Source organism: Panicum virgatum, chromosome 1N, assembly GCF_016808335.1.
Source record: "Panicum virgatum strain AP13 chromosome 1N, P.virgatum_v5, whole genome shotgun sequence".
Taxonomy (NCBI): Eukaryota; Viridiplantae; Streptophyta; class Magnoliopsida; order Poales; family Poaceae; genus Panicum; species Panicum virgatum.
In genome coordinates this window covers 1,191,133-1,206,086 of record NC_053145.1, presented here as the reverse complement: position 1 = coordinate 1,206,086, position 14,954 = coordinate 1,191,133, and the positions used below count along the sequence as shown (strand labels likewise).

Below are 14,954 nucleotides of genomic sequence, written 5' to 3'. Positions count from 1 at the left end.
GGCATTATTTCAAAAAAAAAAAAACTATGGCTCCTTTCAGTACTGTTGAGACTATAGTAGACCAGTGGAGCAGGGATTGGTTGAGAAGAGTGGAAGTAAATGAGTAATGTAAAACTTGTGGGCTTGTTGCATCTTGAGAACTTAAAATCCAGAAAAAAGAAGAAGAAAAAACTCGGATTCACTCCTTGAGTGTGTTAGACTGACGTGATGACCCCACCTCATCGCTTCCATCCCCAATCTAACCATTCTACCGTAAGCTCCGGTTGCGCTCGCTCTTTGCAACAGTCTCCAGCTCCCGCGGTGGCCCGCCAGCCAGCCAGCCGCCGCCGCTCTCCGCGACGAGAGTCTTTAATCTGTTTGTCCTTATGTAAAGTGTTCTCGACTTTTATGTTTTTAAAAAATTGAGTCGCACTTGTATGTCTAAATACAAAGTTTTGTTTATCTCAGTGTCTTTTCGTCCATTTTTAACGGGTAGGAGCTCTGACAGGTGGGTTCGAATATTGGAAATGACCGCATTGCCCCTTATCCTAACTCTCGTTTCTGACCCCTCACCGTGACTCGTTCCTCAGCCCAAACCCTCTCTGCTCCGCCCGGCGCCCGCCCCCATCCCCGAAACCCTACCCCCCCGCCGCCGGCCACCAGTTCGCCGGCCGCCGCCGCCGGCCGCAGATCTCCGGCCACCCCCACGCGCCGGGCCGCAGCCGGAGGGGCGCCCGCCCACCCGAGCGCCGGGGCGAGGGGGCGAGCGGCCACCCGCGCGCGGGGCGCAGGGCCTGCTCTGCCACCCCTGCGCCAGGCCACAGGGGGCGGTCGGCCACCCTTGCGCAGCCGCAGGGGGCGCGCAGGGACAGGGGCGGCCACCCTTGCGCAGCCGCACGCTCGCCGTTCCGCCTGCAGGTAACTACCATTCCGCCTGCTTTGATTGTTGATTGATATTTTTCTGCTGAATTTGTGAATTACAAGATGCTAAAGGTCCCAAATCCGTTGCCCAGTTTGCAGCATGTTAATTTTACCCGTTAATTCATACATTTAGTGATACATAGCTGTAAATTTCATATATTTGCTTGCATATGTGACGAGGCTGCGCTGTTGTGCATACAGATTAAAGACTCCCGCGATGACGACGAACCAGAGCGTTCTCCTCTGCTGCGCTCCCCGCCCCTCGCCGGCGCCTACGGCCGAGGCCCTCTCGCGGCCTCTCTCTTCCTCCTCCTCCGCCGCCGCCGCCTCCCCATCCATTGCCACGGCGAGGAGCCGCCGCGGCCGTCTCGCCGCAGCAGCGCCACCACAACCACCACGTAAGGCACGAATCCCTTTCTTGCTCTCTTCTTTTCAAGTCATCACTAAGCTTTGGGTTCTGCTTGTGGGTAAGGTGCCCCCTGAATCTTTTTTTCAAAGATGAAAAGTGCCCACTGAATCGGTTGCGCCCGTCATTTGCTTTTGTGGGAGTAAGCGATTATAATAAGAACTAGAAGAAAACTAAGAATAAACAGAGTATGAACTCAACTTACTGTAGTTCTGTGAGCATTTTTTTTGGGTACTATGTATGCTTGTCAAGTGGACCTATGCTGAGTTGGATTTTTATCTTTTCCTTGTTCCAAAAATACTTGAAGCTGACTTTTGCAATAACACGTTTGATCTCCTTGGTCATATACCCCTCGCTCTGTGTGCTGTGGATGCTCAGGCTAACATAATGTAACTTAGAAAAGTATGCCTTACATCATGAGAAACATGTAATTGCAGGCTGTGTAGCTGCTCCAAGTACTGCTAAAGCAGAAGACCAAATTGAATCTGAAGTTGCAATGGGGTACACGATGACTGAAATCTGTGACAAGTTCATTGAGTTCTTCATGCACAAGAAACCGGAAACAAAGGACTGGAGAAAAGTATTGGTGTTTAGAGATGAGTGGCAAAAGTATAGAAAGCACTTCTACAAGCGTTGTCAAGTGCGCATAGATATGGAGACTGATTCTTCATTGAAGCAGAAGTTGGTTGTACTTGCTAGAAAAGTCAAGAAGGTAAGTCCTTATTTGGTCTCTTTATGCACCTTCAACCAGTGTGTTTTGACGATTCTCAACATAATCTTTGTTACTGCCCTAAAAAAACATAATCTTTGTTACTGCCAATTTCTGGAATTTCAGCTATTTAGATTAGATAGCATTACTGTAGATTTCTAACCAAACAATAGAAATGCGTAGGTCCATTATCTCATAATTTTGTAACATTCTTCATCTTTTAATTATATTTTCAGATTGATGGTGAAATAGAGAAGCACATGGAACTCTTCACTGAGCTCAGAGATAACCCTGCTGATATTAATGCTATCGTTGCAAGACGACGAAAGGATTTCACTGGGGAGTTCTTTCGCCATCTTAATTTCCTTGTGAATGCTTATAATGGCCTTGATGAGAGAGATGGTAACTGTCTACCATCTGTCATTTTTTAACAAGGTGATTAACCAGTAGCAAATATTCACACTTTGATAAGGATATTGAAACAGCCTAAGCTTAAGAAACTGTTGCTTCCTGAGAACATGGAGCATGATTTCTAGTTCAATTCCAAATAGATCTCAAGATGTGGATGAAAAGGTTACATGCACAACATAGAAGTTATATTTAGGTTATCTTTATTTAGTCTTCTCTTTTGCTTCATCTGGATGGTATGTTGACCCGGTCAACATGTTATATTGAACATATCAGTCTAGTTATTGCTATCTTCTTTTGGTGTGAATTGGTGAACACATGAATTGCACTGTAGTTATTGTTCTGGATATTGCTTTTTATCTTATGGGCTGATTAGCTCTCAATATTATGCAGGAGTTGCCAGGCTTGGGGCTAAATGTCTATCTGCAATCCATGCGTACGATTGCACACTGGAACAGTTGGATATTGAATCTGCTCAGTCAAAGTTCGACGATATACTGAATTCTTCTTCACTAGAGGATGCCTGTGACAAGATCAAAAGCTTAGCTAAGGCTAAAGAACTTGATTCCTCATTAATTCTCCTCATTAACAGAGCTTGGGCGGCCGCAAAAGACTCTACGACTATGAAGGATAAGGTTGGTCTTAGTGAAATATATAAGAATTGGTATATTGGCATTGATTGGCCCATTATCAAGCAGGGTAAACCATTGAGGCTAGAAATATAGTCATCTAATTGATTTCTTGATTTTTTTGCTTTACCAGAAATGAAGCATTGAGCAGTGAAAAACATAGGATATGGTATTACGTAGAGGAACAATAAAATACTAGCAGTTTGGCATATTGAGATTGTATGTAATACCACCATGCTTTATTATTCGATAAATTTACATGAATTTTCATTTTTATTTTTCCATACTTTCGATGATACAGTATTCTTATTCTTAGTTCTATGTAAAACTTGAATATTGGTGAATGCTTAATATTTGACTTCTATTGTCTGTCACCATATACTTCATCATTATACATGTTCAGTTCTGATGAGGCAGCGCTTGAGCTTCCTTGGCTGGATAATTATTACCTATCAATTATAAAAAAAATGTAAACAGGATCAAGTGTGGTAAAATACAAATGGTTAGAGTTGGCTTTGATGACTCAACTAGTACCCCACATCTCCCTTTTTAATCGCGTAGAATTGTTGTCTGCAATGTCAGGATTATTTTCCCAGTACCTATATAAAATTTTTCCTTACATCATTGCATGATTACGTGCTATGGGATTTCCAGAATCAGTTAGGTGGGCTTTATTTCCATTTCATATTTGACTTCCTAATCACCGACATGTTGTATAAAACTGTGACCTAAGTTTTGCACTCTGATTATACGATGTAGTAAGTATATGATAAGATTTTGAAGAGATAAATGTATATACTTGTACAAAATTAGTGGCTAAAACATGCAGATAACCTTTTCTTATTCATATGAATGGTGCAGGTCAAGGACATAATGTACCATATTTATATAACTACGAAGGAAAGCCTCAAGAGCATCTCACCTCCAGAAATGAAGCTTATTAAGTATCTGCTGAATATTGAAGATCCTGAAGAGAGATTTGGTGCTCTTGCAACTGCTTTCTCTCCAGGAGACGAGCGAGAAGCCAAGGATGAAGATGCTCTTTACACGTAAGAATTTATTGGCAAAGAAGATTTAGTTCTATTGATTTCGTGACCTGCAAAACTATTTCATGATATGACATTATTTTTTCCATAGATATAGATTTTCTCTGATTCCTTATTTAAACTATCATTTGAAGTTATTGGATTGATCCATGCTTAGTTTATCCATAAAATCAAGGATCTTCAGGTAACTTGCTCCACCAAACTCTAAGGTAATGTTATTTAAGTAATGACAGGACTTGTCTAATCATTACCCATCTGTTGAACACAAAATACTCCCATGCAACAGACAACTCTTTTAATAATTAATGGATATGTATAATATTAACATTGGCTGCATGAATCTGCATAGGCAATTATGTTACCTAAATACCTTCATATATTAATAGTTCATCAGGTTTTGTGATGTGTTACCATGAAGTTGGTCATCAGAGTAATGGATCAAGGACTGAAAGTAAAGCAGAAGAATTTTCTTGATAATCCACTGTTCTTGGCTTCTTGCTGACATTTCCCCTTTTTGTTTGCTCAAGTAGTTATCCTTCAGGAGTGCCTAGATGCTTGACTGTTTTTCTGGATTCCTATCTATCCATGAAAAGTAAATGTCTAGCACTGTTCACTATGCATGCTAACTGGTTGAGTGAAACATTGTTTGGACTACATGTTGTGCCAGATTTGCTAAGTAAAATCCACGTAATGATTTGTGGAACAATGTTCATACTTGTGTACGTGACTGAAATTTGGAAGCCAGAATATATAAAGTGAATTCATCATATGTTAGAAAACAAGCTGTTGAGCTAGGCACGACTCTAATCTGCTAAATAAATGGGTACCAATTTACTTTTTGTTTGAGCTGAGGGCTAGGGCGCTTGGTGTGATCAGATATTTTCCATGCGTCAGTCAGACTCAGACTGTAGACATGGCTTATTTGGCATTATTGATCTGTTGCTTGCATGCAGAACTCCCAATGAGCTCCACAAATGGATCAAAATGATGCTCGATTCATACCACCTCAACAAGGAGGAGACGGATTTTGTGGATGCGAGGACGATGAGCGACCCGGTAATCATCCAGAGATTAAGTTTGCTCAAAGAGACGATTGAGGAAGAATACATGCAGCAGTATATACGTCCCGACGAACCGGATTCCACGGACGACGAAGAATCAGAAGACTGAGCTTATATACACGTAAGCCGACTTGGAACCCATCTGGTGAAGATCCAAGAGATGATAGAACCCATCTGGTGAAGATTCAAGAGGTGACAGCACTGACGACTCCATGTGACTAGATAGCCGATGCCCTGCTGCTTGTATTCACGAGAGATGTCTGGTAATTTGTAGCCTGCTAGTGGCATTGTCCTAAAGGTATCACCTTCTGTTGAAGGCTTAAAGGTCAGGTTTTCTGTTCTAGTGTTAATTAGAAATATGATGCTGCAGTTTTGAAATACGCGATGCCTGCCTAGTTAAATGTAACTGTTAACCAGGACAGTAAACTGTACTACTTTGTGCAAGTGAGTGAGACTTGTAATGACATCCAGAAATGCTTGTACGGAGTAGTACTAGTATGGGTTTCCGTGCTGCTGACAACGCCGCTGACACCGCGCGCCGCCCGCCCCTTCCGCCGGCCGGTCCGCCCGCCACGGGCCACGGCGGAGCTCCCGCACGCGCGAGGCGGCGAAGGCGCGGGGCCCCACTTGGTAGCTGGCCGTGAAGCCACGTCGCCCAGCAGAGGCAGAGCATGCGTGTCGTGTCCCCCTCGTCATCCACAGCCACAGCCCAGGAGGAAGGATGGGGGAAAAAAAACATGCGGTGCAAAATGCTCCTCCGCCTCCCGCTCGGGATGTCCTCCGGGCCCAAAGCCATCCAGACCGCCGCGCCGCAGCCGACGCAGCGCAGCAGCCAGCCATGGCGGCCACCTCTTCCTCGCCGCTCACCACGCTCCACTCCTCCTCCTTCCTCTCCTCCGCTCCTTCCCCGCCGTGCAACGTGGCGGCGCCGCCCCGGCGACGGAGGGTACCGTACCCTCGCATCCGGGCCATTGACCTCGACCAGAACACGGTACATGAAGGGGAGCACTGCATTGCCCATGGCATCAGTCAGTGCCTGCCTACCCAGATCAACCATGCCTGTCTGATTTCTTTCTTGGTGGCTCCATCCAGATTGTGGCCATATCGGTGGGCGTCGTCAGCATCGCCGTCGGGATAGGTGTCCCCGTCTTCTACGAGACCCAGATCGACAATGCCGTCAGTTCTCTTCTCACTCATCGATTTAGAATTGACAGTTAGCACTTACTAGCAGCGTAGATCATAGTTGGCTGCAACTGAAGATCCAAGCTCGATTCTTCCAACTGCTCATGTTCTGTATAAAATATTTAGTGAAAAGTCAGTCTTTGATGCCTTGGTTTTTTTTATGCATGCAGTCAAAGAGGGAGAATACGCAGCCGTGCTTCCCCTGCAGCGGCTCTGGCGCGCGTATGTCATGATTATTATGCCCCAACCTTAAAATTGATGCCTCCACTTTCCTCCTTTCTTCTGTTTTTCATTTCAAACATATATGTATATGGTTAGTGGTATTGGCTTTACGCATGCAGCTGAGTGGTACAGCACAATGTTATGCGTGGTTAACATTACCTGAATTTTCATGTTTCCCAAATACCAGTGTGTGTCCCTCTATCCTCATGACCATACTTAAAAATGGTGGCCCTAAGAAAGCAGTGTTTTCCTTTGACTTTATGAGGAAATAAGGTTGAAATCGCTATATCAATGAAAGCCTTGAACCATAAATTCACGAGCTTCAGTGAACTAATCATGATGCATGGAAAGAAATAGATGATTTCTTGGGCAGGGCAGGGATTGATTGCTACAATACACACAGTATACAGTACTAGCTTGTAACTGGATTGATTCTCTTCATTTTTATTTGGAATAGCATCTATCAGTCCAGAACATTGAACATAAAACCGTTGATTTTCCAGAGGTATGCAGGTTTTGCGCCGGAAAGGGCATTGTTACTGTAGTACTTGGCGCAGGCGAGACTGAAGAATCAAAGTGTGTCAACTGTGAGGGCATCGGCTCTTTGACATGCACCACATGCCAAGGCTCTGGGATCCAACCACGCTAACTTGACCGCAGGTAATATGCTCTTATCCAAAGTTTATGCATGTAATTAAGCATCTCTGTTTCCTTTTTATAATTGATAACCTCATTGCTCGTGTTGTAATTAAGCATCTCTGTTTCCTTTTATAATTGATAACCTCATCGCTCGTGTTCACAAAATGTGGGCACCATCATGGAATTACCAAAATGAAAATCATGTTTTGCACGTCTAAATTAGATGAATCCATACGTTTCTGTCACAAGGATGAAATCGTGCATGGGATGAGGTCCCTCGTTTAGAGGTGGAACATTTGCTTCTCTCAGATAGCCCATATTTTTTGAGTGAATGATACAGAACCTGTCATGTGGGAGATTTCCCTTTTTTTCCTTCGATCCTTGTCCATAAAAATCGAAAGAATCCTATATCAAGTTTTTTTTTTAAAAAAAATGAAGTTGTGTCTAAATGATGTTCCAAAAAATGAATGTAATCTAAGCATACTAGGGGAAACTTTGATAACGTAATGGAGATGAGATGTGTAACAATTTTCATTTTTTACTGGCTAATAATCAGGGAGTTCAAGGACGATGATTGATTGAAGGTTTTGCTTTAATCTTGTGGTGGTGTGTCCAAGGTGCAACATCACTGCCTGATTTGAGGACGGCGTTTGCTTATTCAGAAGAGGTGTGCGCGTACCTATCAGCTATCAGTTGTGTTACTTATATCTGTATATGGCAGCGGAGAAGATTACTCGAACATAAGTGTTGGACATTTTGCAGCTGATGTAAATGTAATATATATACCGTGTTCTTTTGACTTTTGTAGCTAACTAGCATCATTTGCCGTAATAATCTGCAAGTGCATGCTGTATTCCTGCATTGGGGAAAATGCATTCGCGTAGAGTTCTTTGTAGGTTGTGTAGCTGAAGCCTGGATGGCTGTTTCAGGCTCGGGCTGGAAGATAATGTTTCGGAGAGGGGGGAAAAAATAAAAAATCTGGCTTCGCCCGGACTCGAACCGGAGACCTTCAGTGTGTTAGACTGACGTGATAACCAACTACACCACGAAACCTTGCTGGCTAATTAGTTAAGTGTTTAAAGTTTTATTAGAACATAATAATTATGATTTGTCGTCGCTAGCGACTCGGCACGAAGCCATTGACCCTGCTAAAATTAGCAACCCCATCACTGAAGTATAGGCATGCAGTGGGCGAGATTGCATTACGACCATCCGCTTATTACTCGCCATGGAAAGTGGCCACAAGAAACTCTTGACTATTGCAAAAAAGAAAAAATAATAATGAAAACCACATGGAAGAATGAGAAGAGGAGTTGCAGATTAGTGTCGTTGTGCCTTGCAAGCATCTCATCACTCTGGAAAGAAATTAGAGACAGACAATTGCTCCCAGCCACTCATTATTAACTCCACCTCTAAACGTCCGGTCCTCTGCATGCAATTGCCTTTCTCTGATCTCGGCGCTCCTCCGCTTTCTTCGATCGTCCGGTCCGGCCGGCCGGTGTCACCAACGGCACGGCATTGGCATCATCATCAGATCAAATTGCGTAGCTAGCTAGCTAGCTGCAGCTGGTCGGAAGGGCGCGGTGGTCGATGGCGGCGGAGGGGTCGTCGTCGTCGGAGGCGGCGGTGCGGGAGGCGCTGTCGACGGAGAAGGCGTTCGAGAGGGAGAAGCTGCCGGCGTGGTCGGAGCAGATCACGGTGCGGTCGCTGGTGGTGAGCACGGCGCTGGGGCTCTTCCTGAGCTTCATCGTCATGAAGCTCAACCTCACGTCCGGCATCGTGCCGTCGCTCAACATGTCGGCGGGCCTGCTGGCCTTCTTCCTCATGAAGACGTGGACCAGCGCGCTGGAGCGCTGCGGCATCTTCCCCAAGCCCTTCACGCGCCAGGAGAACACCGTCGTGCAGACCTGCGTAATCTCCTGCTCAAGCATCGCATTCAGCGGTCGGTGCCTAGCTCGGTGGTTGTTGTTGTTCATATATATATATATATATATGTATATATATGTACAAATATTTGCATATATGATATCTATATGTGCATGCCTATGCGGCAGGCGGGTTCGGCACCTACATCCTTGGCATGAGCAAGCAGATCGCCGAGGGCTTCGACGAGGCCAAGACGAGCATCAACGTGGAGGAGCCGTCGCTGGGGCGGATCATCGCCTTCCTCTTCCTCGTCAGCTTCGTGGGGCTCTTCTCCATCGTGCCGCTGCGCAAGATCATGATCATCAGCTACAAGCTGACCTACCCCAGCGGGTCCGCGACGGCGCACCTGATCAACAGCTTCCACACGCCGCAGGGGGCGATCCAGGCCAAGCAGCAGGTCTCCATCCTCTTCAAGTCCTTCGCCGGCAGCTTCCTGTGGTCGCTCTTCCAGTGGTTCTACTCGGCGGGGCCCGGGTGCGGCTTCAGCTCCTTCCCCACCTTCGGCATGGAGGCCTACCGGCGGCGCTTCTTCTTCGACTTCTCGGCCACGTACGTGGGCGTGGGGATGATCTGCCCCTACATCATCAACTTCTCGCTGCTGCTGGGGTCCGTCGTGTCGTGGGGGCTCATGTGGCCCTACATCGAGAGCAAGCGGGGGCTCTGGTACGACGCCAAGCTGCCCCGGAGCAGCCTGCACGGCCTCAACGGCTACCAGATCTTCATCTCCATCGCCATGATCATCGGCGACGGGCTCTTCAACTTCCTCGTCATCCTGGTGCGGACCACCTACGACATGTACCTGAAGCGGACCAAGCCGGCGGAGGCGGCGGCCAAGCCGTTCGCCGGCGTGGACATCAACGAGCGGCAGGTGCTGAGCTTCGACGACCGCCGGAGGACGCAGGTGCTGCTGGTTGCTTGGTTGTTTTGTTTTCTGCCATGCATTCTGGTTGTCGATCTGAATCCATCCAATGTTTGTCTGAATTGTTCCAATCCAATCCAATACACTTAGGTGTTCCTCAAGGACCAGATCCCCACCTCCATCGCCACCGGCGCCTACGTCCTCCTGGCCGCCATCTCCGTGGTGGCCATCCCCCACATCTTCCGGCAGCTCAAGCCCAAGCACGTGGTGTGGGCCTACGTGGTGGCCCCCGTGTTCGCCTTCTGCAACGCCTACGGCACGGGGCTCACCGACTGGTCCCTCTCCAGCAGCTACGGCAAGCTGGCCATCTTCATCTTCGGCGCCAGCATCGGGTCCCAGGACGGCGGCGTGGTGGCCGGGCTCGCCGCCTGCGGGCTGATGATGGGCATCGTCTCCACCGCCTCCGACCTCATCCAGGACTTCAAGACGGGGTACCTGACGCTCACCTCGCCGCGCTCCATGTTCGTGAGCCAGGTGATGGGCACCGGGCTGGGCTGCATCATCAGTCCCGTCGTGTTCTGGATCTTCTACAAGGCCTACGACATCGGCCTGGAGGAGGGCTACCCGGCGCCCTACGCCAAGATCTACCGGGGCATCGCGCTGCTGGGCGTCAACGGGTGGAACCAGCTGCCCAAGTACTGCCTCCGCTTCTGCCTCGCCTTCTTCCTCCTGGCCATCGCCATCTGCGCGCTCAAGGAGGTGGCCAAGGCGCGCGGGTGGTGGCTGCAGGACTACATCCCCAGCGCGCTGGGCATGGCGGTGCCCTTCTTCCTGGGCTCCTTCTTCACCATCGACATGTGCGTGGGGAGCGTGGTGCTCTACCTGTGGAGCAAGTCGGACCGCGTCCGCGCCCACATGTTCGCGCCGGCCGTCGCGTCGGGGCTCATCTGCGGCGACGGCATCTGGTCGCTGCCGTCCTCCATCCTGTCGCTGCTCAACATCAACCCGCCCATGTGCCTCAGGGTCTTCTCCGCCGAGACCAACTACCAGGTGGAGGAGTTCCTCTGGACGCTGCGCAACCCGGCGGCAACATAATATATATAATTCACCATGCATGCATCGCTACTCTTACATAGTACTTAACATTATTACATAGTGATTTCTTCTTCTTCTTCAGATTATTATTTCTACTTTCTTCTTCAGATTGCTAAGTCGTCGTGTAGGGTGACAGAAACGTACAGCATGTAGTACTTTCTTCTTCATTTTGCTGTCTGATTTATTTGCTAAGTGTAGAAGGTGCGTGGTTCTTGATCGGTCGATCCTTGTAAAACAGCATTATTACTGTATGAAATGAAATCTCGAGAAATTAACTTGCATTGTCTCTCTACCAAGTCAATTCTAGCCGGAACGGTGCATATTCAGGTTCTCTGCTTGAAATAAATTGCATGCAGTGCCATTTCAATTCCACTATTCTTTTTTCAAAGAGATTCTGTTGTTTGGAGACGAGACAATAAAGCAGCCAACTTGTGTGTTCTAGATAGCCATGGTATTTCATTATGTAATCTTTACAGAAAGAACTCCAATTGAAAAGAGAGTGAAAACTTTACATTCAAACCACACCTTAACTTAACTAGCAAGGTGGCCCGCGCTAATAGCGCCGGTAGCTAGTTTTTTATTTAATTCTTTAAAAATATTTACATTGACAGAAGAGATGTATTTTGTAATTTATTTGCCTCTCATTTGCTCTTGTTGAATATTATACTACTTGCAGCTTTCTATGCATAGGAGTTCATATCAATCATCACTTTTTATGTTGCTTTATTCTATATTATAGTTGCATATTTTAGTACTTAAACCTGCAAAATCTAAATTTGAGGATTGAATTCAATTTTGGATCACCTTGAATACGGAGCAAATTGTACATAATTGTATTCATATAAAGTTTTTTATAATTATGAAATATACTTATATGTATTTGATAGTTATGTTTGCCAACAATCTGTAACTTAGATGTTGGAGTTCGATTTGTATCTTGCAATATTTTGATTAATATTTAGCGAAAATATATCTAGTGTAGTTGTTAGAGCACTTAAGTAGCATCTAGCAGATCTAGACCTGACTCATCATCGGAGCGAAATAAAAATGATCATGGATTAGACAAAAAAAAAGTTATGTTAAAAAATAAGTTGAGGCCTCCTGCTGGCTTTGGTAAATAAATGTTATGCAAAACTTATATATATGCATGCTATATTAATGCATATGTGTTTTAAATTTTTTATTTAACCGAATCTATTATTATTTTTCCCACTTTGGTTACTGCACAATTTATTTGTTTTTAGCCCATATGACTGCATATATTGGTCTACTTTAGAGTTTTGTCATCTCGGTGATAGATAGTTCCATATATATCTTTGTTGTTGTTTCTAACTCTTTTCTTTATTTTTCATTTTCTCTAGCAATTTTTATTGATTTCTCTATCTTCTATTTTGTTCCTCGGTATATTTGAAATCGATTAGTGTGTATCGCATCCGATGCATCTAATGGAGAAGTTTCCTGTTTAGTATTGTGCCTCAGGGTTTTTTTTTCTGAGCGAAGAGGAGCATCGACAACGTACATTTGTTTGAATCATTTGATTTTGTACTGTAGGCAATCGACTTTGAGATAGATTAGCAGGGCTTCAGGCCTGTATCTGTGGCTAAAATAATTTCAGTTGTGGCTTCTTTGATGGAGAAGCTTTTTTTATGGATATAGAGCTGTTTTGAAAACCGTTCGGTAGAACCGCTTCTTCTATTTTTTCATGAATATATGAAAGATGTCAAATGTCCAACAGGACATGGCTATAATTTAATATTTTTCTCATTCTAATGATATTATTTATAGACTAAACCAATAAATTCACTTTTGTCCTTTTCTTTTGCCCTCATTTTCTCATTTTTCCTGCCTTCTTTTTCTATTCTCCTTTTTCTACATTCCTTACCCGTTCAATCTTGGTGCTTCTTTATCTTTTTCTCTTCTCTTTCTCTATACTTCTTTAGAGCTATCGATTACATTTGTGTTCCATGCCTAGTGTGTACTTATAGAAGATTAGATGAGGGTAATAATGTTAATAATTATCTATGCTATTTGATACCTCACATGACTAACTCCCGGATTTTTCCCATGCATCTATTTAGATTGAGCTAATAATAGTCACATTTATTTGTAGGTTTCGGTGCTTTACCCTTTATCCCAGTGATTATTACTTGTATGGAACTATTATATGCCCATAGAATCATAATTCTTTGTTGACCACCATCAGATTAGTTTGTATAACTAAAGTTGTTCAAGAATATGCAATATTTATGATGATAGTTCTTGTTTGGAGAAAGCATTGATTCTTTAGCGGATATTTCTCTCACATTAATTCATCTGCGTATTCATTGGCCCACACTTACAATCATAAGGTGCCAATGGTCTTGCAATAGATTGCAATATGTGAAACTCTGCGCATCATCATTATTTTTTCGTCCCTATCTTGACGTTTGGTTGCTCCAGAAGAAATGGATTGATTGAGTTCGGCAATGATTTTGAGTAGAATCCAGTGTGCTTCATGAAGCTGCATGTACTGAAGGACGTTCTTGAGACTCAAAAAGTTGTGATTCGGAATCTCGGGCAAAGACTATGGTCGCGTCGTAGTGCTGGGCATTCCAAAGATTTTTCAAAGCAATTATCTCTTTCAATAGTACCAATACAATACAACTATGGTCGTGTTGTCACGCTTATGCTGCTGCCATTTTTTTGCATCTTTAAGGAAGGTTAATGCAAGACATAGATGGTAACATGAGTTTTTATGTCATGCGGACCCTATATTTAACTTTAATTGGATACAAACACTTTTTGGTAGTTTAAAATATTGCATCTCATTAAATTGGACATGGACTCTTTTGTCCAATTTAGATCGTTAGATCTTCATTAAATCGAACGGTGTAAATCCTATACACAAATACTATTTAGATCTTCGTTAATTTGGAGTATTTATTAACTTTATTTGCCATGAAACTCAAACTTGGATTTTTATTATTGCATTTGATACTATTTATTTAGCTATTTTTCTTCTTAATATGATTCATAATCACTACACATATCAACAATAATTTTTTATTCTAGTTCTTGCATTTATCTATTTATTAATCATATTTTATGCCAATTTTTTTATACTTTTAATTTTTAATTTAGCTATTTGGCTAATAATATTTTTTTTGTCGTGTGCCAATGCCAATTTTTTTAATTTTATAATTCCAAATTTGCTTATTTAGTAATTGTATTCAACATGGACTCTTTGGTTAAGTCCTAATTTTCTTATTTTTTTAATTCCAAATTAAGCTATATTTACTAATCGTATTTGGTATGGACTCTTTGTCATGTCTTTTTTTTTTAATTTTTTAAATTCGAAATTAGCTATTTATTAATCGTATTTGACATCTCATCGCGTTTCTTTGCTCCATCATTATCACGAAATCGTCCGTCCATCCATCTTCAACATCCCTTCACGTCGGGGCAGTGCCACCACACCGGGGGCACATCGCGTCGGAGGCTCCCTCTGCCAGCTTGTTGCCTGCGACCACCGTGCTGCTAGCTACCAATAATTGCTAGGAATTCAAGTCAACATTATCTCTTTGAAAAGAGGTATTAACAGTCCAAATTGATTCTAAAATATATGTTTTTCCATCAAGCTCACGTATTACCCATGCCCTCCTCTTCTTCAATCTTCCAGAACCCATAATCCGTTTGCAAAACTTTTAACAGGTACTAACAATATGACATACTAAAAAAATTAGTCAACTGACAACAGTTAGACATTCATAGAATAACGTTGGAATTTCTAGACCCTCTCGACGAACGTGATGATTTTGTTTTAACACTCCTTTAATAATATAATAGAATTTATACTTTTAATTTTAAATTTAGCTATTCAGCTAATATTAAAT

At 43.8% G+C, this 14,954-nt stretch overlaps 3 protein-coding genes and 1 non-coding gene across 5 annotated transcripts; 3 read left to right on the top strand and 1 right to left on the bottom strand.

Moving 5' to 3' along the window:
* The first annotated feature begins 589 nt into the window (after positions 1-589).
* LOC120654426 (uncharacterized protein At4g37920-like) lies at positions 590-5,641 on the top strand. 2 transcript variants are annotated; one of them, XM_039931957.1, is made up of 7 exons: positions 590-897; positions 1,102-1,298; positions 1,744-2,018; positions 2,252-2,417; positions 2,817-3,058; positions 3,914-4,101; positions 5,052-5,641. In XM_039931957.1, exons 2-7 carry the CDS (start codon positions 1,118-1,120, stop codon positions 5,266-5,268), a joined length of 1,269 nt encoding a protein of 422 aa, XP_039787891.1. In that variant the 5' UTR covers positions 590-897; positions 1,102-1,117; the 3' UTR covers positions 5,269-5,641. The 2 variants fall into 2 exon arrangements, with proteins under 2 accessions (XP_039787891.1, XP_039787892.1); XM_039931958.1 differs by having other exon boundaries at positions 650-897; positions 1,102-1,303.
* Positions 5,642-5,912: 271 nt separating this feature from the next.
* Positions 5,913-8,063, top strand: LOC120654430 (protein SPA, chloroplastic-like). Its single transcript, XM_039931962.1, has 5 exons — positions 5,913-6,150; positions 6,252-6,335; positions 6,512-6,563; positions 7,067-7,223; positions 7,759-8,063. The coding sequence occupies exons 1-4, from the start codon at positions 5,998-6,000 to the stop codon at positions 7,210-7,212; spliced, it is 435 nt and encodes a 144-aa protein (XP_039787896.1). The 5' UTR covers positions 5,913-5,997; the 3' UTR covers positions 7,213-7,223; positions 7,759-8,063.
* Positions 8,064-8,181: 118 nt separating this feature from the next.
* On the bottom strand, positions 8,182-8,255 carry TRNAV-AAC. The gene has a single exon. It is a non-coding gene; the product is annotated as a tRNA-Val (tRNA).
* A 537-nt stretch (positions 8,256-8,792) lies between these two features.
* On the top strand, positions 8,793-11,299 carry LOC120654279 (probable metal-nicotianamine transporter YSL8). Its single transcript, XM_039931789.1, has 3 exons — positions 8,793-9,144; positions 9,257-10,029; positions 10,138-11,299. Exons 1-3 carry the CDS (start codon positions 8,793-8,795, stop codon positions 11,080-11,082), a joined length of 2,070 nt encoding a protein of 689 aa, XP_039787723.1. The 3' UTR covers positions 11,083-11,299.
* Positions 11,300-14,954: the final 3,655 nt, after the last annotated feature.

Excerpts from the sequence above, each read along its gene's own strand:
- LOC120654426 (XM_039931957.1), top strand. The coding sequence starts at position 1,118 with ATGACGACGAACCAGAGCGTTCTCCTCTGCTGCGCTCCCCGCCCCTCG. Across the intron at positions 2,019-2,251 it reads TTGCTAGAAAAGTCAAGAAG|ATTGATGGTGAAATAGAGAA; the intron begins GTAAGTCCTTAT and ends TTATATTTTCAG. Across the intron at positions 3,059-3,913 it reads CTACGACTATGAAGGATAAG|GTCAAGGACATAATGTACCA; the intron begins GTTGGTCTTAGT and ends TGAATGGTGCAG.
- LOC120654430 (XM_039931962.1), top strand. The coding sequence starts at position 5,998 with ATGGCGGCCACCTCTTCCTCGCCGCTCACCACGCTCCACTCCTCCTCC. Across the intron at positions 6,151-6,251 it reads TTGACCTCGACCAGAACACG|ATTGTGGCCATATCGGTGGG; the intron begins GTACATGAAGGG and ends GGCTCCATCCAG. Across the intron at positions 6,564-7,066 it reads CTGCAGCGGCTCTGGCGCGC|AGGTATGCAGGTTTTGCGCC; the intron begins GTATGTCATGAT and ends TTGATTTTCCAG.
- LOC120654279 (XM_039931789.1), top strand. The coding sequence starts at position 8,793 with ATGGCGGCGGAGGGGTCGTCGTCGTCGGAGGCGGCGGTGCGGGAGGCG. Across the intron at positions 9,145-9,256 it reads CTCAAGCATCGCATTCAGCG|GCGGGTTCGGCACCTACATC; the intron begins GTCGGTGCCTAG and ends CCTATGCGGCAG. Across the intron at positions 10,030-10,137 it reads ACGACCGCCGGAGGACGCAG|GTGTTCCTCAAGGACCAGAT; the intron begins GTGCTGCTGGTT and ends CAATACACTTAG.